This window comes from Rhipicephalus sanguineus, chromosome 1, assembly GCF_013339695.2.
Source record: "Rhipicephalus sanguineus isolate Rsan-2018 chromosome 1, BIME_Rsan_1.4, whole genome shotgun sequence".
In the NCBI taxonomy this organism is placed as follows: domain Eukaryota; kingdom Metazoa; phylum Arthropoda; class Arachnida; order Ixodida; family Ixodidae; genus Rhipicephalus; species Rhipicephalus sanguineus.
The window spans coordinates 273,386,024-273,410,867 of record NC_051176.1 but is presented as its reverse complement, the minus strand read 5'-3'; the positions used below and the strand labels follow the sequence as shown (position 1 = coordinate 273,410,867).

At 45.7% G+C, this 24,844-nt stretch overlaps 1 protein-coding gene across 1 annotated transcript; it reads right to left on the bottom strand.

Annotated features, from left to right (window-relative positions):
* Positions 1-23,750: 23,750 nt before the first annotated feature.
* On the bottom strand, positions 23,751-24,620 carry LOC119378990 (bolA-like protein 3). Its single transcript, XM_037648117.2, has 4 exons — positions 24,483-24,620; positions 24,263-24,377; positions 24,015-24,103; positions 23,751-23,920 (listed from the first exon to the last, which is right to left on the bottom strand). Exons 1-4 carry the CDS (start codon positions 24,552-24,554, stop codon positions 23,852-23,854), a joined length of 345 nt encoding a protein of 114 aa, XP_037504045.1. The 5' UTR covers positions 24,555-24,620; the 3' UTR covers positions 23,751-23,851.
* Positions 24,621-24,844: the final 224 nt, after the last annotated feature.

The window sequence follows — 24,844 nt, the reverse complement described above, 5'->3', positions numbered from 1 at the left end:
GCCTAGTGATGCAGACTTTCACCAACGGACAGTGCCTGAGGTCGTCGCCACCATAGAAGAGGTTCCACCATCAGTGAGCTACCACGACACAGTAAGCCACGATGATACTTCTCCTTGCTTGAGATTAAATAACAGTGACAACAGCAAGCAAGCAACTAACATTTCTCAAGAATATGATTTGGGAGAGTTTCTATGCAAAGCTAAACTCGCGGGCATCCCAGACAATTTGAAGTTACGCCTTCTGACTAATCCATGGTCGCCAAATGCTACATATGAATTTAAGAAAGATGTAACACCTGGCAAGATGACTTTTCGCTACCAATGGCTGGCAGATTACGCCCCTTGGCTTGCGTACTCAGCGACACTGAAAGGCGCCCTTTGTCGTTTCTGCGTCACCTGTCCTCCAAATGTTCATCGGGGTACTCAAGGTAGCATTATCGTGCGCACTTTCAGTAACTGCAAAAAAATGCACGAGGCGTGCCGGGATCATGGGAAATCCCAATGGCATCAGGAAGCAATGGCCGCCTCACAGAACTTTATGGGTCTGATGTCAGGCAAGAAAGTACCCGTTGTACAGCAGCTAAACAAAGCCCTGCACGAGCAAGTTGAAAGGAACCGCCAGAAACTATTTCCGATCATTTGCACCATTATATTTTGTGCAACGCATGGCTTGCCAGTACGCGGGAAGCAGTCTGACAGTGGAGTTTTCAATGATCTCCTTTACTTTCGGGTAGAAGCAGGAGATGCCCGGCTTCAAGAACACTTTGCATCTTCTCCTGGTAATCTTTGCATCTTCTCCTGGTCTGCTTGCACATCGTAGCGAAGTTCAGCGCACGACTGGAACCTGTTACGAACGTTCTGCAGAGTGTAACCATGAACTTTCATTCTGTACACGACCACATCACTGAGCTGCAGAATATATTTCGCGACCACCGGACTAACGCTGAAGAGCAGTTGTCTGACATCATGAGAACAGCAAGTGAGGCAGGCAATCGCTTAAACATAGTGATATCTGTGCCAAGGCAAGCCTCTCGTCAGACCCACCGAGACAACTACGGGATACAGTCGCCGCAGAAATATTACCACATGGCAGTATATGTGCCTTACTTGGACTCTCTCACTGCTTCTTTGGCTCGCCGCTTTTCTGACACTAATGAGACGAGCTTCAAGCTTCTGCAGCTTCATCCAACAAGAATGAAATCTTTGAGCCTTGTTGAGTTTGCTTTCCTCGCTGATGAACTCCAAGAATTTTATAGCATCGAGAACTTCAAGGAAGAGAGCATATCTTGGTACGAGATGTCGCACAACAAAACTAGGGACACCTCAGAATTAACTTATTCTGAACTCTTGATTCAGGCCAAGACATTCTTCCCCGCTGTCGCAAAAGCCATTGAGGTAGCTCTGGCATTGCCAGTTACCACCTGCACCGTCGAACGCTCCTTCAGTACAATGAGGAGAGTCAAAACATGGCTACGCTCAACAATGACAAATGACAGGTTGGACGGCCTTTGTATGATGAGTGTGCACCGAGAGCGTGTTATGAAACACAAGGATGATTTTATCACGCGTGTCATCACGCAATTCGCCTAGAAAAACCCCAGACGGCTGCAGCTACTATTCAAAGAAAACTGACGGACTACAGTTACATGTTGGTGACCATGTTGTACTGTGCGTTGGTGGTGATCAGTTCGCGCGAGTTGAAATCCCGCATGAAGCGAGACTGAACATGCCCTCTTCTTCACCGAGTGGTGCTAAAGAAGAACTTGTTCTTGGGCGAGTTGGTGCCTGAGTTTGCTAAACGTGTTAACTTTGGCGCAAAGCTAAAACATGAAAAAAAAAATCACAGCATATCCACGGAGTGAATGATGATGAGTGGGCGAAGCTGCGGAGGTTCATCGGTAAACCGTGAATCTTCCGTGAATTCTGCCCAGTACATTATCACCGACGTGAGATCGGGCGCGTTTATACTAAAGGTTCGATGAGTTATGACGACTTGCAGCTCACTTTAATTTTACATGTACGCTGTGAATTTTCATTGTTTAGAAAACCATTGCTTTAGAAATCATCTGGCGTCTTTCGTTAAGCAGCTGGCATCTTTTCGTTTTGCTTTAGAAACATCTGGCGTTCTTTCGTTTTGCTTTTACAAAACATCTGGCGTCTTTCGTTGGTTTATTTCATCAATCAACGGCGTTTTGAACAAAATTTTTATTGTTTAATCACGCACAGGAGAAATCTCACCAGGCACTACCTTGGAGGTAAACAATGGCTGCTAATGGGAATGAGAGACAGAAGAAGTCGGCTTTTAGCTACTAACGTTTCCTACTGGAACATGCCAATGGCTGCTAATGGCGAATGAGAGACAGAAGAATTCGGCTTTTAGTTAACGCGCACGCTGCGAATTGTTTATTGTTCAACAACGCACAGGAAAAATCTCCCACCGGCACCACCTTGGAGGTCAAAGCGTAAGACTGGTTACGCACTACGACTACTACGGCTACTACGAGGGACGAACGGGTGCCGCCTTAAGGAGCTTCGCCCCTAAAAAGCGTCTTCGAAGCAGCGTGAGCGGTGCTTACTGGACGGTGTTGACAGTCTCCAGAGATGTGCGCCCAAAACAGGAACTGGATGCCAGGTGCACGCGTTGAATCGTGTAATGTCTTTTTTCAGAATGACTTATGCATAATGCAATGGGACAGAGAAGATGGTTTTGTGATATTGTCTCGGTGTGCCTTTAATGAAAAAGCCTTGCAGGCTGTTAATAAGAATTTCAAGTGTGTGAAAGTGAGCTTGACAAAAGTCGAGAAGAACGTAGGCAAACTGTGTGAAGAAGTTGGGGGTAAGCGTTTGTCTAAGCAGATTTATATGTCCAAAGCAGATAGCTTGCTAGCATTTTTAGCGCTAAAACCCACAAGGTTGATATACCGTTCCGAATGATTATCATTGAGTGGGGAACATATGGTGTTGAATTTTTTCGTTGCAAAGACAATACAGGATATCTCTTTTCAGTAGATGTGAATGATCTTTTTTATGCTGTTCCACCCTGAGCTCTTTTCTGCAGTTAAGCAGTGCATTGAAGAAAGTGGCAAGGCTGATTTTGTTGCTAGGGCAGAAATGTCGGTCTCTATTTTGATGACTGTGCTTAATATTTATCTCAACAGCACCTTATTTTCTTTTAACGGTGGCATTTACCTACAAAAGAAAGGCATTTGTATCGAGTCCATTGTAGCACCAATTTCAGTACATCTTTTTATCTCGTATTGACCAGGCACTACAATGTGTTTCTACTCCATTTCATCCATTTTCTATTTTTAAGTATGTTGACGACTTTTTTATTGTTTAATATAAGATATGTCATGTGCCTTACCATGAAATGGTATATTTCATTTTAGGTGCCTTGAAGACGAATTCTAAGGGACTAACTTTCACTCATGAGCTTCAGACCGACAATTGTTTGCAGTTTTTAGATATTTGCCCGGCTTTGAAAAACGATCAGGTTTCTTGTGCTTACTTGCCTCGCAGCACAAAAGCGCTATTGTCTTATGATTGTTCAATGCATTGCCTTCAATCTATTCCCTTCAATCTGCGTTGCGCAGGTCGTGTTCGCACATGATGTACTAGCATTTGCACTCAGATTGGAAAACTCCAAAAAGGCTGGCTTCCCTCGGATAGTCTTGGTTGACGTCGCCGAGTCTTTGCTACGGTAAGTGAAAATCAGTACTCTGGAAGAGCACTTGAGAGAACGGGAGCGTGCAAAACCACAAGTGCTACCGTGCGTGCACAAAGTGAGCCATAACCTGAAGAAGGTGGCAACTAGCGGTGGAATTCCTGTTGTATTTTCCGCTCCAAATTAACTGGCACAGCTGTGCCAGCGAACCTCTAGTGCTAAGCAGCAATTGCTGCCCTTCAGGCGGCGTGCCGATGTTGTCTACCAAATTCCTGTGAGCTGTGGCAATGGCAAGGCCTATACATAGGACAAACGGGACGTAATGATCACCTGAGGGAGCACGCCAATAGTATTGTTAGAAGTGATGGTGCGCATCTTCCGGTGCATGTTAAGGCATGCTCTTATACACTCTTAAAAAAAAGTTCGTAAAAAGGTAGTAACTGGAAGGAAAATGTTAGTAACAGCCACTGTTACTCTCTGAGACAGTTACTAACCATTTACAAACTCGAAAGCAACAGGCGTGTTGTTACTACCCAAACAGCCAAGTTACTAACTCGAGTTAGTAACAAAAAGCTACTTTGCTTATAACCCTTCACAGTGCTGCAAAAACATGCATTCACTCACTGAGTGAAAGTTTTTAATATATTTTAATATATTTTCTCAAACCCTTCTCGTATTCAATTTTTTTGATCATGGCTTGAAGACATATAATTTGTACGGCCAACATTTTTAGAGGAATTGATATTTGAGTCTGATTGCATGTCGCCCGAAATTTTATGCTGTCGTGCACTCTTAAAAAAAAGTTAGGGAAAAGCTTGTAACCACGAGCAAATAGTAACAACTGCTGTTACTAGCTTTCTTGGACCATTACTAACGTTTTGCTACCTTTTTACTACCTACGTTAGCAGGCACTTAAAAGTTGCAACGGTTACTACCTCTTGTGTACCGTTACTAACTTTTTGCGATGCACCTGTTAAATGAACTTGTTAAACGAATCATAGAAGTTATTATTACGAGCTCTTTACAACCTATTCACTAGCACGGGGATCCATTCAAGATCATTGAGACGATATTAGTAAGCTGAGTACCCCGTGTTTGGGTCTTGTATATTAGGCAATGTTGAGGTGATATTACCCAAAATATACATAACATATTGATTGTCTTAATATACTTGTTTAAAAGTCCTACGCTACGTTACCTCGTGCACCTAATAAAATTGTACGCTATATAAATATAGTTGCGTAACTTTAACTATTTATCCTAAAGCCTAGCTGCTCACCGGCACCAGCTGCGTACCCCAGAGGTAGGGCTATATATACTCCTGGAACCGCTTATGAATTATACGTGCCGTGTAGCCTTGTCGTTGTGTATGTGTGCTGTTCTGATTCATGACGTACTGTTCATAATTACCTAATGATATACTGCAATGTTGATGCTCGCGAATTTGACCGTTATAAAAACAAGAGACTCGTGATGCGAAAGGATCACGGTTACTAATTTTTTTTGGTAGTAACCGTTACTACCTATTTTGCTAGGTAGCAACGAGAAGGGTAGTAACCGCTACAAGTGCGTTTGTAACGGCGAGGGTAGTAACGGTTACTAACCTCCCTGTTACTAACCGCACTTACTAACAGGGTAGTAACATATGTGACAAGTAGTTAGTAAACCGAAGTTAGTAAGTACTACAACCTTTTTTTTAAGAGTGTACGCCACGTTTCGAGCAAACTAAGATTGTTGGCAAGAGCAGAGACCAAACGGCGAGATAACTTTTAGAAGCGTTTCATATTTCAAGGAATGGGTCCGCCTGTGTCAGTGGCACATCATTTGTAGCGTATCAATCTGAGAGATCCTTTTTTAATGGACAGCTTACGTATTGACATGCTGACGTCACCGTTTCACGCCCCTGCGCATGCGTTTTCTTGATTTCCAGTCTTTGCCGGCAATAAACAGTTCGTAGTTTGGTGCCCCTCTGACTCTTTCCTCTGTCTTTTTTCATGTTTCTAGCTTTGCGCCAAAATTAACACGCTGAGAGCGGTGCTATGTTTTCGCATTTTGCTTATTACGTTTAGTTATTTGTTCATTAACAAAATCCAATGTATTTTCCAATCCAATGATTCGTTGTTTCGATTTTTTTTTTCGCACGTGCGTAACTCAGACAATAAATAGTGCCTTTTTAGTGCTAACCTACCATACCCCCCCCCCCCCCCCACCCAGCGGTTGCCCCCCCCCCTGAAAAAAATTCTGCGGACGCCCTTGGACGTTGTGGACTTCTTTGGCAGAATATACTCTGGCTATATCGTAGCAGTTGAAAACAGTAATAAACAGTACGCAGGCATATTTGAGAGGCAAGTGCTTTATTTTGCAAAAATGTCTATTCTTGATCTTCTCGTAACCCAATGGGCAACCAATAACTTTGGGACGTCTATCGGACCACTTTACTGGACATTACGTACATCCGGCGGATGCACGACAAATACCGTGGGACGCTCAACGGGACGTCCGCAGGACTACATGGCGCAAAGGAATTGAACATCCCGAGTTAATCCCACCGGGCGTCAAAACCGGATATTCGGACGTGCTTGGACGTATGCAAATTCAGTAAAAATCTTACCCGACGTCCAGAAAACGTCCGTGGAATGACCCATATGCTGGACACAGTGAGGCTTTTGGTCATTATCACGTGCAGAGCTGGACTTTCTGTGTATTTTTGGCACCTTCAGGATATCATATCCTGAAGGTGCCCAAAAATCCACAAAAAGTACAGCTCTGGACGTGATAATGACCAAAAGCCTCACTATATCCAGCGGGGCACCAATGGGCTCATTGTAAATACAGCTCAAAAATCGAGACGCAGACAATAAAAGTAAGGACACAAACAAGCGCTTCTTTGTGTCCTTACTTTTCTTCTACACACCACTTATATTCAATTTCCATGTAGAATTCACATCGGTTTACTACTGAACAAATAATAAATCTGAACATGCAGAGGATGAACACGTACTTCATAAATGACGTTTAGTGTATGGCGCACAAATAATCATGCTTATCAGAAACAATAAATTATCCAATGATCTTGTAAAAGCAGCTTTATTAATGAATAAAGCGCACCGAATGTGGCACAAAATACGACAGAAGGTGACCGCACAAGGTGAAGCTGATTGACGCAGCAGCAACATAAATTCAAGTTCTGCATGAATGCACTCCAGGTCCCGTCAAAGAAACTGCGCTGGCTTTCCCACAAGCTGGCGTGGTCTCGGGCCTCATGTCTTGTACAAACAGCGGTGAAGAAAAGCTGCATACAAGAAGCAAGTAAGCTATGTATAATTTACAACAAATAATTGAGCATCAAGTCATTCTAAAGACAGATTTCCAATTACAGATGTGCACAAATGCTGTCATGTATTTATTAACGACAATCATAACTACTCACAAAGCGAGGCACCTGTTGTAGAATCGTTGCACTATTTGTCAGCGACAGGCCGGCATGGTTGTAAGCAAGCAAGCAAGCAAGCAAACACTCGCTCGCACGCATACACCCACCCACACACGAGCTGTAACCCGCAGAAGAACAAGATGACCGACCTGGAATACGGCGAGTAAGTCTGGCTATAGTCTGGCTTACGATTCGCAACGGCGCGTCCTCCGTATATAGTTTCGCGTTCGACCAAGATTCAACCACCAGCAAAGAACTGTCAAAAGTTCTAGCAGTAATGACGAAAAGTCAGGCGCACTTAATTTCACTTACCGAAAGAAGTAGGTTATCCGAATAGCTGCTTGCTAGCTGCAACGAAGGTGGCGAGCAGATCAGGCCATTGTTGTAACGGACCGTCGGCGAAAACACACAGTAGAGCTTGTTTCACGAATCACTGATGGAAAATATGCGGCAAATGGCATGAGCACAGTTACTTCATGCCAGATAACAGCCAGTGAACCGTACAGAAAAGCTGGCACGCTACACAAAATGCGGAACGATGACAGCCGAGCTGCTGCCAACGCAAAACGCCGCGACGACGCCAACGGCGTCTCCGCAGTCGCCGGTGCACAGCACGATCGCGAAGGACACGTTTCAACATGAGTGCCGCCGAAGCTCTTTGCACGGTGCGCCGCATGGTGCGCTGCGTGCGTGCCTGCGTTAGAGTGCCTCGATGCGCGCGCCCCCGCTTAGAGTGGTGTCAGTCTAGTGTCAGCTTTTGAAAGGGCAGGTGCCGCCTCTTCGGCCTTGGCGGCAGCGTGGTCGCCATTTTGCTTCCCCCGCCCGGTCCCTTGTGCGTGGCGCGCGTGCTGTTTTTAGGTCGGTGCTCGTTTTCCTCCACTTTTATGCGCTTGCTACCGTCACCATGGCCGGATGTTGCGTGCCGCAGTGCACCAATAATTCCAGAAACGCTGGGAGCTGTATCGCTTTAGAAGATACGAGGTTTTTTTGGGCAGTAAAAATCAAACGTGACAAGCGGCACCCAAAGAACACATTATGCACTTGCAGCATAAGTTTCCGGCCAGTATTTCGAATGCACATGCAATGATAACTTCTGCCCGTGTTAACCTTGCGTAATAAATGGACACACTGATATCAGCTACATGCTTAAAATTGGTTCACGTGTGCATGAATCCTGCATTTTTCTTCGCAAACATTCTTTAATTCACTTGGTTGGTCCTTTATCTGCCTTTGATTTTTGATTTCGCTATTTTCGTGATTTGAAATGTATCATGGAATATATTATGCGTGTTTGTCTGCAGATCAGATCCTTCTTTTTTCCTAATAATAATTATTTGTGAGAATTTACGCCCCAAGAACCCCGATATGATTATGAGAGGCGCCGTATATAGTGGAAGGCTCCCGAAATTTTGACCATCTGTTGTTCTTTAACGTACACCTAAATCTAAGTACGCGGGTCTCTGTCATTTCACCTCCATCGAAATGGGGCCGCTGCGGCAGGGATTCGATCTCGCAACCTTCGGGTTACACCATAACTAAAACCACGGCGGGTTCTTGTTTTTTGTATTCGTTTCCGTGTTTCAAGTACGCCATCTGTGCTGGTCTGATGCCCATGCATGTATGTGTGCAGGTAAATGTTTTTTATCCTTCCCTGTTTCTGTGTTTCATGGTTACATTTTCGTCCTGTCTTAAATAATTACGCAGTTCCTGTTTTTTTACTCATTTACCATCACTGTGAATCGAGTAGTGGCAGTTGTGTTTTATTGTGTAATTTGCGTTTCATTTGTGTGATTGCTTCTGTCAGCGCAGCATTAATGCGCACATATAAATGGCCTGTACACTGGATATTAACACGCGCGCACGCACACGCACACACACACACACACACACACACAGTATTTTATTTGAGCAAGCATAATTTATTATTAATGTAAGCCCTAAAGGTTCATACAAGAATGCGCATACAAAGAGTCCTCGCGAAGCGTCTATACAAAGAGGACGCATCAAAACAACAAGACGGGGAAGCATTGTGTACAGTAGACACGGTATGTCAGTAAAAAAATACAAGAAACAAAGTGAAGTTGTACAATGAGTACGTCATGGAAAACCAGTTAATGAAATAAAAACTCACATGCTCCCTTATGCGTTCGCTTACGGCTCAAAAGCGAAAGCCATCTTCTTCTTCTCAGTTTTTTGCGCACAAAGCGCGGTTTTGCATTGCCTCCAAGATCGGAGGCACCTCACCTGGTTTTGAACTGCCTCCGTGATCTGCCCACTTTTGATCAAGCTGCGATGTCATGTGATAACGGCATCATATGACGTCACGCCATGATACGTCATATGGTGACGTCATCGCGTGACGATTTTTTGCATCCTTCGTCCCCAACGTCGTGGTACGCTGACGTGTAGACGCGGGACGCCGACGATCAAATTTCGCGTTTGATGAGGCATTTACGGCGTTCGCTTCAAGAAATACGTCCGCCACGGTGGTATAGTGGTGACAGAGCTCGGCTGCTGACCCGAAAGTCACGGGTTCGATCCCGGCCGCGGCGGTCGCCTTTAGGTGTAGGCGAAAGGCTAGAGGCCCGTGTATCGTGCGATGTCAGTGCAGGTTAAAGAACACCAGATGGTCAAAATTCATAGAGCCCTCCACTACGGCGTGCCTCATAATCATATCATGGTTCTTGGAAGTAAAACCCCAGATATTATTATTAATAAAAGAGATAAATAAACGACGCCGTGCATCTGCCGCACAAAGTGTAAAACAGTATTGGAAACACTCAATAATATGTGCATGCAATTGGGCATGCGGGAAAACCTGCAGATACAGAAAAAAAAACTGCAGGTACAAAAAGAAGAAGGAAAAGCGCACTGATACAGCGCGCATGCAAAGCTTTACGGCATACTACTCAACAACGTATTCGTCGTTTTGATGAGGACTCGAGGTGCAACTCGAGTGCCGATACAGTAGCGGCTACAGATTGTGAGCAAGAAATGTCAGCAATATTGATGATACAGAAGCTTTCGTTTCATTATAGCAGAATATTCGCACCATACTGCCCCTCGGCCCTTTATTCTGTGTACAATATGTATGATGCCATTTATAATAAACGAGTAAATTATTTGCAAATTTCGCAAAATGAGCCACCTTAATCGCGCTTAGGTAGCTTCTCAACACTAAATTGTGTGTTCAGATACATATACTGCTGCTGCTGACATGTATACAAATACTTTAAACGATTATTTGTGTATTTGGAATGCAGAGCTTACGAGAAAATTAAGTAAGGCTTTAGACTGTCATTTCCTGCGTAAGGAAGAAGATCCGTTTTCAACATAACAGAGTCTACGTCTAGCGCATAACACATGCACAGGCCCTCAGCTTACATGAATTACATGCTTCCTTAAAAAACATTTAGGCAACAACAGCAATAAAAGCTGCCCAGGCTTCAAAAAAGGAAAGAAAAAGAGAAGGCTCACTAGCGTGCACTTATTTCCGGACGTATCTGCGCACCGCAAGCGCTTTGTGTAGCGCGTTTCGCATGCTGCCGAGCTGCGGCGGGATTCGCAATGGCGGCCGTCGTAGCAGACGACGCGCCTGTCCTCACCCTCAGCGGAGCGCGCGGGCATCAAGGCACCCTAGCCTGCGTTTTGCCGGTTTTACCATTTTACTACTGGGGTTCTTCGATTTTCCACTTCTGGCTACCCGCGGGCTGCCAGAGCCAGCCAGAGCGCGCTCGTTTTTCTCGGGTTGCTCCGACCCCCCCCCCCCCCCCCCCGCGGTGCACTTCCGGTTGGCGTTCGTTTTTCTCGGGTTGGACGGTTCTGGCGACCCGCGGGGAGCCCGAGGGTCGCCAGAACCTTCCAGGACAATTTAGTTGTGGAAGCTCTCTGGAAGGTTTCGGGCTAGCAGACGCCGAAAAGAGACGATACGCGCTCGCCGCCATCTTTGTGAGGACTCGACGGATTGCAATGCGGGCGCTTGCGGACTACACCTTTGCTTGTCCTTACGCTCGGGCCGCTCGGCGCCGTTCCGCCGTGCGAGATGGCGCGATTACGAGTGGCTGCGAGCATTTGGAGCTAATATGTTTATTACTTTTCTTATGTGTCCCTTGAAGTTTCCTTCCGTGAACAACGCGGCGAACTGTCGCGTTCTAACCATTCTAACTGCGTCGTGCACATGTACCAAAAGTTATGTACACGTTCGTACGAACGCATGGAGACCCCTTTCGAGTTTATTTTTTCGTAGTAGTATTCGATTGTGGTGTCGTGTGTGCTTTATGTCCATTTAGCTGAGACGATTGTGATTGATATATTTCGCTCCGTCGTATGTTTGCGTGCGTGAACCCCGTCAGAACTTAACTATTTCAACTAGGTCTTCGATGTTGATAAAATGCACAGATCGAATAAAAGCGATCGCGACGTTATTTTTTGTGTGATGCTCGTTGGTCGCGAACGGCGTGCGAGCGTACTTCGATCTATGGGCCAGTACATGAGGTATGGTATAATGTTATGCTACGACGCGTCGATGTGAAAAAACGAAGATGAATTCAGAAATGTATACATACTTTTGTTGCTTATTTCATCGTCGGCTCTGTCTTTTTCCACCTCTTAGTAATAATTCCATGCAGTATGTACGCGGTTATCACCTAGTAGCTCAAATAAAAGCTGAGCTAGTACATGAGATTTTTGGAGTGCCACTTAGGACTGGAAAAGAGGCTCAGGCAACATCTGCCAAAACGAGTCCAAGACGCGTCACACGGAAGTTTATTTTAGATATAACACGCACTCGTGGTACCCATACCGCCGCACGTCTCAAGTTATGACAAAACGCAAGCTGGTCAACGCGTGTGTGCGACGTAGTACGCGATAGATCCTCGAGCTCTATTGGGGACACGATCACTTTCGCGAGATTTTCGCGTCGTGTTGTGCAGCGACTGTTACACGTACTAAGCAGACGTGAGCTGGTTAAGCCGTTAGCGGCGCGGCAACTCACCTTGCATCGCTTTCGTGGTGCCATGCACCAGCTGGCTGTTTTGTTCGCGGACGGGGCGAGTTGCGCACGATTTTGCGAACGTACGTGATCGTATCCCAAATCCGTATGCTCGAGAATGTCACTTCAGCTCTTCAGCAAACCTAGCCACATATTTTCAAGCGGGCAATGCAGAAAAACCAACGCGCACGCGGCGCAATGTTTCGTTTGCTGCCACGGCGGTAGCGTTTGTTTACGTTTAGGCTGGCTGTCCCAGCGTTCGATTTTGTAATCTTGGGGCAGCTTCGGGTTGTCTCGGGCTTCCCACACACGTGACCAAGACGCTGTTTCCTGTCCCGACCGGAACTAGCTGGCTGACCCTCTGGCTATCTCTGGCTGCCAGAGAACTGCCAGAAGCTACCAGAAGTCCGAAAATCGAAGAGCCCCACTGTTGTCAGTCGCTGCTGTGCGAGCGTGCTGTTAGAAGCATCGTTGTGAAACAAATTATTTTGGGGGTATGGTTGTCTGCGTCATTTGTTTGAGTAAAACCGACGGTAACCGCTCTTTTGACATGCCGTTTTTGTATATTGGCCCTTCTCGAGAAAACATTCGAAGAATCATTGAGATAGTCGTTGTGCACTCGTACTTTCAGACAAAATGTCTGAAAAATGTCTCGAACTAGGCGTTATGAACTTCTTTGGCAAAATAGACTCTGGGTATGCCGTAGCTGTTGAAAATGCTAATAAAGAGTATGCAAGCACATTTGAGGGGCGAATTAATGATATATTTAAAAAATGCATACATTTTAGGGGCGAAGCTCCTTAAGGCGGCACCCGTTCGTCCCTCGTAGTCGTCGTGATCGTAGTAGTGAGTAACAAGTCTTACGCTTTGACCTCCAAGGTGGTGCCGGTGGGAGATTTCTCCTGTGCGTTGTTGAACAATAAAAAATTCGCAGCGTGCGCGTTAACTAAAAGCCGAATTCTTCTGTCTCTCATTCCCCATTAGCAGCCATTGGCATGTTCCAGTAGGAAACGTTAGTAGAAGTAGAAGGGTAAGTGTTAGCTAAAAGCAGACTACTTCTGTCTCTCATTCCTCTTAGCAGCCATTGTTTACCTCCAAGGTATAGTGCCTGGTGAGATTTCTCCTGTGCGTGATTAAACAATAAAAATTTTGTTCAAAACGCCGTTGATTGATGAAATAAACCAACGAAAGACGCCAGATGTTTTGTAAAAGCAGAACGAAAGAACGCCAGATGTTTTTCTTAAAGTGTAGTAGTAGTAGTTGTATTTAGCCACCTCGCCCGATCGTCAACGGGCGAGGTGGACCGGCAACGGCGCGAGGACCCTGCCGTACGAGAGTTAAATCACACTAAAAGACATACTTTGCGGGCGATACACTCTAGTGAGCTTTCAAATTTTCGTCTTAATGTACATGATAAAGAAATTATTTCTACGAAAAACGCAAGGCACACCTTGAGCAATATGTTTGGTTTTGGGACGCTAAATGGAACCATGAGGCGATGCGAAGCCGGAGCACTTGCACGATCGCGTTCCGTTGGCTTTCGTTGGGCATGCTACCGACCTCGCGTCGTGGAACGCGCGTCCTGTCTTCCCTCTAGCCTTGCCTTTAATTCGCACAGGGCGAGCGGGGAATGCGGTCGCTCTTGGCGCTCTTTCGCTCGGGAGCGGACTTCTTCCTTGCATTTCACCGATCACAAGTGATAATGAAGGGACCACGTAAACCAACAGTACAATAAAAGTTTGATGTTTAATATTGTTGCGTAACAGCCGCTTCGCGGACTCTCCGTTCAAGATATATCGGTATTGCCGCCCGAGACACCCGAGATGCCTTCACGCCGTTTCCGCGCACCCCGCGAGCCTGAGACCGCCGCGTCGGTCGTTAAACTGATAGTGAACAGACCGCGGCTCTTCCCTCGAACGGTTACGGGGGGCGAGAGGTGTTTGCCTGTCATCGCGCCCCTTGCTTTGGAACCAAGCGTCGATGTGTTCGACCTTCGACCCCAGGAGCTGGCGCCTGGAAGCCGCGGCCGGGTCACGGTCACGTGATCGTCGTGGAAGGGAGAGAGCGTCGACGAGGCGACAGGGAGTCCACCTCCGGCAGCCAAGGAGACAAGGTGCTCGGAGAACCGCTTGTATACTCAATCGGGCCTGGGGCCCTTTGTTTTCTGGTCGCGTAGTTTATTAAAGACCCTTCAATAACCATCTCTGAGTCCGCAGTCTCCTACATCCCCAACAATATACACACGATGTTTCACACTCTTTATATTATGTACTGGGCGCATTTCACGGAAGAGTTTCACGGTTTACAGATGATTCCCTCCGTAGCTTCGCCCCACTCATCATCATTCACCCCGTGGATGTGCTGTGATTTTTTGGTCTTCTCGTAAACTAAGACGTTTTTTAGAGGTTTTGTGTTTCGTGGGAAGAAACTGCAGTCACGTTTACGTATGTGCGTCACCCATTCACCTTTCTCCTAAGCGAGAAATGCCACGAATGCAATGCATACATGCTCGCACAATTATCCATGAATTATTTCCTCAATCACATATTTTCCGAAAGATAAAAATTAGCGGCGGTTTCCATATGTTGCAAAATCAGTTTCACGCATTGTCAGATGAACTAGCGTGTAGCGGTTTGCATCCAAACAGCTTTGAAATGTCCACACGGCCATCTCCTGTCGACGTCCTCTTGATATCCACGCCTGGATTATTGAAAACGTCCACGTGCTATATATTCTTGGACGTCTGTCGGAAGACCTTTTTTGGACATCCAAAACGTGACGTCCGCTGCACGCCCCGTGAACCGCCGTTCTGGGACGCGGACGTTAGGCTCTTCTTCGGACGTCGTCAGGATATTCGTTGTCCATTGGGAAACCACGACGTTTATAGCCTTCCGTAGCCGTTTCGAGACGTCTTTTAGAGGTTTTGTGTTACATGGGAAGTTGTGCGCGCGTAGCAATGACTTTAGCCCTGTCACACATCTTCTATATTCCTGCTAACAGTGCATTCACAGTATGGAAGTTAAATAAAAATCGTTCGAATTCAACTAATGTGATTTCATTAGAAAGCCTATAGGCTTTCTAATGATATATAAAGCTACTAAACTGCGTGATTTATTTAGTGGTACTGAATATTGATACAGCTCTTTACAGAACATGGACGAGATAGCAGGAAGAGTTCTGCAGATACATCGAGCGCGCGTACACATGAGCTGCAGAATATGCAAAACGTGAAAATTTTATTGATTTATGGTAAAACAGCAAAATAACTTTACGAGTTACAAGCGTTGCACTCGTCACTGTTTCAGGCTCCCGAAGGAACACTCATGAATATTGACGCTACATATTATCACAGATAATGCGGCCTACGCGATTCCGTCAAATTTTTCTCCACTAGCTTTAAAACAACAACCGTTAAAAGTAACAAAATATGAACAAAAGAAAATATAGGCCAGACAAATGCAAGGGTACTATTCTAATATGGCAAAAAAAAAGGGGGGGGGCAGATTGCACTAGTGACGCAAGGCTATAAAACCAACAGTGAAGCTAGTGTTCGACCTAGCTTTTTCTAAGTTTTTGCTAGTGATTCCAAGATTTTGCTATAGACGAATTCCACCTGACATACATCACGGAAATGCGGTGGCGCTGTCGTCGGGCGTTTAGTTTCGCGCGGTAGGCAAAAGCCGCCGTGCCTACCGCAGTTGCTGCTGTGTTTTCGCTGGTGCGTGCGCTGTTTGTCGTCGTGCAAAGAAAAAACGGTGTATCGACAAGTAGTGCCACAGTTATTTGCGCAGGAGGGCAGGAGAGGGATGGAATAAGGGGTTTTTTTTTTTTTTTTCATTAGCTGTTTACGAAGACCGTCGCAAGAAATTAGCGGCAGCTGTAAAACGCGAGAAATTGTCTCCGACGCCTCCACCCCATTCGCATCTTACCAGAGGGCAAGAAGTCACGCTCAGACTACTACAGACAGGGGTTTACCCCTGCCCAGCTAATGTATCTATTTATATGGATATATCTCCTGACTGCCCGGACTGTGGGTGTGTGTGTGTGTACATTTGAGCACATGTTGTGGGACTGCCCCCACATACCCAAGGAACTCAAGGCGCAAATCATCCCAAGACAAGGGTTTTATTCCGCCATCAAAAGTACGGATCGTCACCGTCAGGTTCGGGCAATCCAGGGGGCCCACGATGCCGCGGGCAGGTACTCTCTGCCTGTTCCAACGTGGGAGCGGCCCGCAGGGGGGTCGGGGTAAAACCCGGCTCTCCTCCCTCGGTGTACAATAAAGTTATCTATCTATCTGTCTCCGACGCCGGCTCATCGGTTATGTTTTGGGGCGGCTTACCCAGCAGTAAGGATTAGCCTGGTCAGGTGGTTGTCGTTTTAATGTGCAGCACCGCATTTCTTGGCATAAGCCTTGTGTGGAGGCATAGCAAGCACGTTTACGTTGTGGATAGCATTGTCATATATGCGGAGAATGTTTCACGGTTGCCATTGCTTTATAAGTTTTATAACTTTTTTCCATAGTTGATATAAGTCTTAGACGCGCCAAAGGGTTTCATTGTACTCGCGTGAATTAAAGTGTGGCTCGGTCATGGCGCATGTGTTTATTTCTGCTTGAGCACGGTTCATTAACACAGCCGCGACTTCGACTATGCTTTTCCAAATCTTATGCGGCTTCGATCATATACCTGACAAAAGTGTATCGTGCAGGGCTGTTCTGGCTGCGGTGCGCTTCAAGGTATGTCCGTGTCTGTCAGAATTCACAGAAAAACAACACTCGGGAAACTTGCAGAGTCTGTTTACGGGCTGTACGCATTTCGCGGTCTCGACTTGAGCGTAAGGAGGGAGCCGCGGACCGCGGTTGACAGACCTGACAGGTACGTAGCCGCCTTGTCCACAGCATGTAGTTGAAGCAATATCGCAAGCGTGTCATGGATGAAAGTGTCGCCGAGATCACCCTTGCATCAGTTAACAAATTAAAACGTACGCGTGTGACCTAGACTGTCGCAACGGCGATGAATGAGTCACATTGCCGCCGTCAATATACCTCATGTTTTGATGAGGTTCTCAGAGCCGGAGCAACACGTCAACACGATGTTCATATCAGAGTCCCTCTTACAGCCACAGCAACTTCCTCTGTTGCGGCCGCTGCGGCTAAAGCCCCTCCATGCGTTTTCCGCCGGCTAGGTTAAGTAGCGCTAGTAGCGCCAACTCGTCCGCCCCCTCTCCCTTTACACCGGTTCCCCGCCTTGCGGAAGCCGAAGTGCCGCCATGATGTTTCTGCTGCTTTTCCGGTTGATGCATGTGCCCCATGGCCGCCCACGCCCTCGCGACGCAGAAACACCCAGCGAAAACTCGCTCGGCGGCAGGCAGTTTACGACGAACCTCAAAACAACAACACTTACGAAACGGAGAAGCAAATATGTGCTTTCTCGCGTGTGCACATGCGTGCGCAGAAACAAGATGGAAGGAAAAAGCGGAAGGAAGTGGCTCAAGAACTTTCTTCCGAAGCGCCGGGACCGGAAGTGGGCGTAGTCGTCGAACAATAGATGGCGGTACTTAAAAAAGCGGCAGTAGACGCGATGGAGGGGCTTTAGTTGCGGCCACCGCTTGTAAACATGCGGGAGGCGCCCCGACGCGCGGTGCTCGGAGGCAGCTTTTGCAGCTGCTGCGCCAGTTGCCACGCGATCATAGAGGGCGGTAGCGCGCTTCAAGCTGGGCCGGCTGGGCGGAGCCTACGCGCCGTGACGTCGCTACAAAGGCCCTAAATATATCGACGGCGCCTACCGCTGTTTACAAACATGGAGTAGGTCTATAGATGCTAAGCTCTTGCTAGTAGTACTAAGTATGGTTAGGCTTGACTATCCTCCGGTTTCGGTCAGTTCCACACACCATAGAGTTTCCTAAAATGACCTAGAGGGAACTCTGGCGCTGCGATCGTTCAGCCACCATGGGAATGATGGTACGGTCCCTAGAATATACTGGCTAGTCTGCCGTCTCCGCGCCGTCCCCATGCAAGGCCGCGTCCGCGAACGGATGCTTGCGCTGGGGGCGCTGCGGTCCATCGGAGCGCCTGCACGGTGCATGTCGCGCAGGAGGAATCGGTGGAGTATCGCGCCTTGCCTTTTATTTTGCGCTCCCGCATGAACTCCACGTTTTCGTTCTGTTCGTGTGGGCAGAGGCTGGAACATCTTGAACCGACCAAACATTGCATTCAACGTCGTCTCTTGTCTGGACACTGCCGTGATCACACTAAGATCAGTGGTGGATCCAGACACTCGTTTAAGAGCGCGCAGTTACTCGAAGCAAAACCAAAGGGCCAAAAATTGGCTTTTATTTTTTTTCTTAAGGAGTTACTGTTATCACAAGACTGTCATCATTATATATATGCTGTTAAATTGTCTTTACGAAGGTACCAAACATTTATAAGATCAGTTTTTAATAAGCAAACAATTCTGAGAGTAAGAACGTTACTTCAGATATATTTAGTGTGCTAAGTCTCGTAATCATAAAGGTTGGTTCTCGATGTGTTACGGAGACAATAAACGCAATGCAGTTCTCAGAATATGTTGGAGAAGATTTTTTTTAACGATAAGCTAAGTTCATGCGATTTCGCTCAAAGTGTTATTAGATCTATTTACTGTCCTACAATATATATATATATATATATATATATATATATATATATATATATATATATATATAGACAAAACTTTATTTTTGTCCAAGCTTGCTGCGGTCCAGGGAGGCGGCAGCCGGGAGACTATATAGCTATAGTGCCTAGAATATACTGTATATTCTAGGCACTATAATATATCTCTACAAAGACGCCACAAATAAGCTGGGCCTCCAACAGGCTGAGACATCTACAGCAGAAGCTTGGCACATCAGGACCATGTGTATCAGCCGAAGAACAGACATATGGTATCTTTTCCATGAGTACCTTGCCACAAGGTTCGAAATTATAAAATGAAAGGGGTGTTGGCTTTCATAGTGTGCGTTGTATTTGGTTTTTGGCTCCTCCACTGAAAATATATAGGTTCGTTCTTTTGTGACACTGTTGCATGCCGAAATGGGCGGGAAATAGGCTCGAAGCGCAGCACAAGAACACATTCGCGAGGATGTGTCGTTCAATGTCAGTTTGTCGACTGCTCGCCCACCGCACATGTTTCGCGCCTGCTTATTTCTTTCGTTTGCTTTTTTTTTTTTTGAGGTATAGGGATAGCCGACCGTTCTCTCGCATCGTAGTACAAGGTATTCCAAATCGGTTACATTTCCAAAACAGAGAACACACATGACAGACTCGCGCTGCTTTTCGCCTTTCGGCTATTCACGTTCAGGTTGTTCTTCGGTATAGGTCTCCCTTTGGCAAGCGGGTAGCGAGCACACATGTCCTCGTGAAAGTATCAAAATAGAAACACTATTTTTTACACGCTTTAGACCACCGAAAAAGAGCCTAAAGTGTCCCTCCAACAAGCGACGATCGAGGATTCGTCACTGTACAATGGCTTCACGTGAGAGCAGAAACAGATGGTTTCATTCCTTCCAGGCTGTCAAAGTGTGACGCTAAAGGTGATGCCAAGCATCACGAATGCTCATATCCATCCCAATGCATTTGAAAAATTAAGGATGGCACCCTTTTCAACTTTTCGGCGATGAATTAAGTCATTAGGGGTTTATTTTTGTATTCCGACAAAGTCGAGAAAGCTTGTGGCCCCGTGGAGCCAATTCTCAAAGCTTTATTAAAAATATGAACAGGTTAATTAGAACAATGACGTCCCGAACGCCAAAAAAAGCCCTCTACCCAAATTCACCTAACTGTGCGTTTCTGAAAGAATTTCTGGGTTATTTAAAAGAATGGGAGACACATATGCCACCAACACAATTGGCGGTTTCCTTTCATCGAGCACAGCAGAAGGGCTCCGTGTCACAATTGAGAGCACAGTGCAGCTGCTCGAATTCCTCAGGTCTGCTGGTTTTAGATATTTGATGACCTCAAATTTAAGCCAGGACAAGCTGGCAAATATATTTGGAATTTTTCGGCAGTCTTCTGGCACAAATGATCATCCCACTGATGCTCAGTTTTTGATTACTATAAATGCCCTTGCATTTTACAACCTCGCAAGACCACCAAAGTCGGGGAACTGTTCGCCGCAAGTCATCAGCTATCTTTTATCTGGGAATATGACATAAAGTCACACACGCCTGCCACAATTGACGTCGTTGACAGCCTCATTGATGGTGGAGACTTCAGTGGCGCGGAGACTGCACTAGCGTCAGGCACAGACCACAGTGCATACGTGGAAAAAAAAAGCCACGATATGCTGACTTACTACATTGCTGGTTATGTGGCGCGTAAGACACTATAAAGAAGACACAGTGCGAGACTTGTGCAACATGTCTCACATCAGACAGAAACACAGCTACGGGGAGTGATCAGGCCTCCCTATTCACAGCGCTTTGATAACGGAGGCCTGATATACCCCTCCGGACCTCTCAAAGCAGCTATTGCAAAACTTGAAAATAGCGTTACCACTTATTTCAGCGTGTGTAAGCTGCATGAAAAGAGCAATGCGTATTTCAGCGCTTTCTTGAAAAAAAAAAAACAGATTTGCCTCATCTGGGATGTGAAGAACATTCAAATTTCATCACAAAAAGCCTCCATGAAGTTCTGCATTTTACTTAGATTCCGCTTCGATCTTCACGAAATCACTGAACAGCGAAAGAGAAGTAAAGCGGCAAAGAATGAAGCTGCTAAAGACGAGAAGATGCAATTAAATGACGCTGACGAAACCCATGTCAAGGAACCAATAAAGATTAAAAATTCTGATGCTCTCAATTCTGTCTCGTGAAGTGATAAGCAGGACGGATGCACTGAGGGATGGTGGTCATCACTGGGAAACTTGTGTGACGCCAGACTTCGTGCTCTTCTGCAACTTTAACTAGCGCTAAGGTATTCCTTACTTATTTGTACTCAATGTCACGTTCTGTAATAAAAGCAAACACCGCAGGCCTTCGACGTGAAAAGGTAAGCAAACGCGAGAGCGCGGTTGTAAACGGCTCCGCCAGCCCACCCGTAAGCGAGAGTCGCGGGCGGGGCGTCTGCTCAAGGAACTCCGATTGCGCGCAGCGCCACCGCCGCAGGCATCCCCGAGAGGACGCGGCGGAGAGCGGAGACGGCAGACTAGCCAGTATATTCTAGGGACCGTAATGATGGGTAGTACACGGATTTGCCTAGTCTTCGTGCTTGTGGGCTTCGAACGCACTTGTGGCTTTGTTTATTGCTATGTTTTGGTTTTCTTTCGGATAAAAGAATCGATCGTTGTGAACTTCGTGACCAGATTTGAATCGGTGAGCCTAAAGAAGTTAAAGTGGTGAAGTGAAACTGCTGATTTTCGCTGAACTTCGTTTTGCGACAAAGCGGATGCAGGCGACGCGGAGCCAAACGGAGCCGAAAGAACGAAGTTTAGACAAATCCGTGTACTACCCATGATTCCCATGCTGGCTGAAGCGCGATGCATTGCAGCTCCCATAGACACTAGCGCCAGAGTTCCCTCTAGTAAGTATTGTAGGAAACTCTATGCCACACACTACGTACGTGTCACGTGGTTTTGGCGGGAACATGCGTCAGGTGACTACGTGATGTTGCGACTTTAGTCACGTGACTAGCTGTTACGTGGTATTAGCGGGAACATGTCAAGTGACCAGTTGTTGCGTTAACTTATGTTACGTAGTTTCAGTCACGTCACTAGATAGATGTCAAGTGATTTTAGTCACGTGACTTACAATTTTGACGGGAACATGTTACGTGACTAATGGTACATTCGACTGGTCGTTTTCGAGTGCTCCGCAGCCGCTGAAAAAAGTATGTAAAATAGCAACTAATCATTGTTACTAACATTATCGAAACAAAACATGATCAGGAAAGAGAAACATGACTTGTATACCTGCTTGTTCTCGTTGAAGAGGTTGAATTCAAGTTTCAAACACAGCCAGAGCGCTCTCAAACGACCAGTCGAATGTACCATAACTGTTACGATGATTAAGCAGTTACATGGTTTATACATAAGTGTTCTGTGGTTTATAGCGGGAACATGTCACATGACTACCTGTTATGCGATGTTACGCGACTTTTAGTCACGTGACTAGTTACTCGATGTTACATGATTTTAGTCCCGCGACTAGTTGTTACGTGATTTCTAGTCACGTAACATACAATCATAGTAATTGCATTCCACGGCCGGACAAATCGGCGCACGTGTTGCGGGAGCGAAGCAAAAGATGCACGAGGACGAAGCGAGTGCGTGCCGGTTCATTTCTGTTTGCACTACCTGGCGCAACGAAAAGCTTCAACAGCTCCAGTGTTAAAAAGAAGTGCTGGCAATGTCAGTCATGCAAATAGCGCTTAGTGAGAGCTTGGTTTCACATGTTGAGCAACTTTTTTTCTGGCAAAGCCCTTTTGTTCCCCATTCTGTAGTCTATGTGAGGCAAATTCCTTCTGCCAGATACATGCAGCTTTTGTGCAATTACCTTGCTATAGTTTTGATTTGTTCAATTTCAACAACAAAGAAAGGTTTAAGGTAAAAGCCAGTACATTTCATGTACAAGCATTGTTTTTCTAAATTGCCTTTTTTATAATGAACCATCTCTTCAGTCGCTTACTTATGTCCTATTTGGGTCAAATCCCTGGCATTGTTTACCTGCATTTGTTATTACGAGTTTTTGTTGCAACAGTAGAAATTTGCAGCGCTAGAAAGAGTGCAGGGTTTGGCAGGTTTTTAAATCGTGATTATTACACGGTGAGCAGATCTGGGCACATACAGAATATGCTGGTATTATTGTTTTTGGTGTGTACTATCGTGCTCAATATGAACTACAAACTCACACGTGGCAAAGAGCTCATGCCCATTAGCTTACACTGAGAGCCGGCATTTGGGCGAGCTAGTATGAATGTATGGCAGAAAAACATACAACTTTACAAGGATGAAGGAAGTACAGACACACCAGTGCATGTATACTTTTTTTGTCCTTGGAAAGTTGCACTGTTTTCCCACCACCAGACTAGCTAGAAGCATTCAGACTTCAGAGGTAGACTTCGAGAATGCAAGTGTGGTAGAATCTGAAACTAATAGAACACAATATGTCATCATGTGCAGCTTTCTGTCAATAGAATATAGCCAGTGGCAGATGGTAGTTTTCGCTGAAGTGTAAGCCGCTTGCGTATATGCTCTGAAGTAGAGCACCAAGTCGGACTAGTTGGTTAAGATTCATTATGACGACTAAAACTGCGCTAAAAACACAAAGACAAAGACGAGCGCGAGTCTTGTTTTCCTCGTCTTTGTCTGTGTTTTTAGCGCAGTTTTAGTCGTCATATGCTCTGAACTTTGTCATGGCTTGAATTCCTCCCACTTCAGTGGAAATTACTGGAACAGGTGTGGAACCCCTGTTGTGGCAGGCAATTTTAGAAAACACTTCCCAGGAGCAGTGCAAGTTAAGGGTACACTGAAGATGCGACGTTCCTTTTATGACAGTTATGGGCTTTTCGCGATGTGTATTTTTTAGAACTGGCCCAACATCTAGCGCTAATGTACATTATTTTTTAGGCACAATTGTCATGACTTTTCGGCCAAAGGAAGTATATAAAGGCACAGATGAACAAGTTATTATTCCGATAAAATGGCAGGTCTCGCTGTACACAATTATCTTTACGGTATTTAATCAAACAGAAATTACACATAACCTACATTTAAAAAACTGTCCATATCTATTCTTTGCCGGGAAGCGCTGTAGTGATTCTGATCCCGTGCATGTCTTGTATCTCGGTTTTCAATGCCTGCGTAAGACAGTGCAGCATATTAGAAATCAGTTCAATGCGACTAGAGGAGACAATTGATGAATATAAATATGGTAGCGATACAGTTGCTCACCTCGTTAACCAACCTATGCTGCTGTACCCTTGAAAGATTCTTAAATACGGTCGACTGGACATATACTTCGTACATTGCACCACAGCCACCTGCAGAGAGAGAAAGGGAAAAAAAAATTATATCATGGATGCGCAATTCCAGTGCGACCGAAGGATAAATTCGCATTTTGCCCTTGACGAAACGAGCCATTCACTTAGCAAATGCACGTAAATGTCCGCTTGTTTTACGGTGCAGTGTCCATGCATCACCTGAAATATCTTTCACTTGGATGTCTTCCGCCTCTGGAAATTTCTTTTGAAGAATGCAGGACAAGCTCTTCTCACCACTTGTTTTAAGCGCTTCATTTGATAAATGCCTAAAGACCTAAAATGGACAGAATAGACCAACTTCATTACGCGATCCTTTTTAAGGGAAACGTTGTGTAATTCGTTAAACAAGTAAATAATCTCGTAGCAAAACAAAACCAACCTGTAAGCGCCGCACAAAACTAGAAAATACTCGGGACATCGCGAAAGTCCGCGCTTGCAAACTTTCATGCATGCATGCACTGTACAGTGTTAGCAGACAATTTACCTCGCACGCCAAGTTTCGCCAAACTCGCTAGTGTAAGTGGCTTGCTGTCGCAAAGCTGTACATTTCTTTGTCACCGCTGCAGTGTAAACAATAATTCTATTGGACGTTCATTGGCAGAATTACGCACACGCTTTGCAGCGCTAACACTAAACGCGATAAAAGAAGCAGTTTCGGAATCGGGAGTGGGAAAGTGCAACCGCTTGAGAACAAATATGGGCAAATGTGAAGAGACCATCGATCACCGCTTGTTCGACTGT

Bases quoted from the DNA above. Each gene is read 5' to 3' on its own strand.
- LOC119378990 (XM_037648117.2), bottom strand. From the start codon at position 24,554: ATGCATGAAAGTTTGCAAGCGCGGACTTTCGCGATGTCCCGAGTATTT. The intron at 24,378-24,482 runs GTTGGTTTTGTT...TGTCCATTTTAG, and splicing joins GTTTTGTGCGGCGCTTACAG to GTCTTTAGGCATTTATCAAA. The intron at 23,921-24,014 runs GTGAGCAACTGT...TGTCTTACGCAG, and splicing joins AGCATAGGTTGGTTAACGAG to GCATTGAAAACCGAGATACA.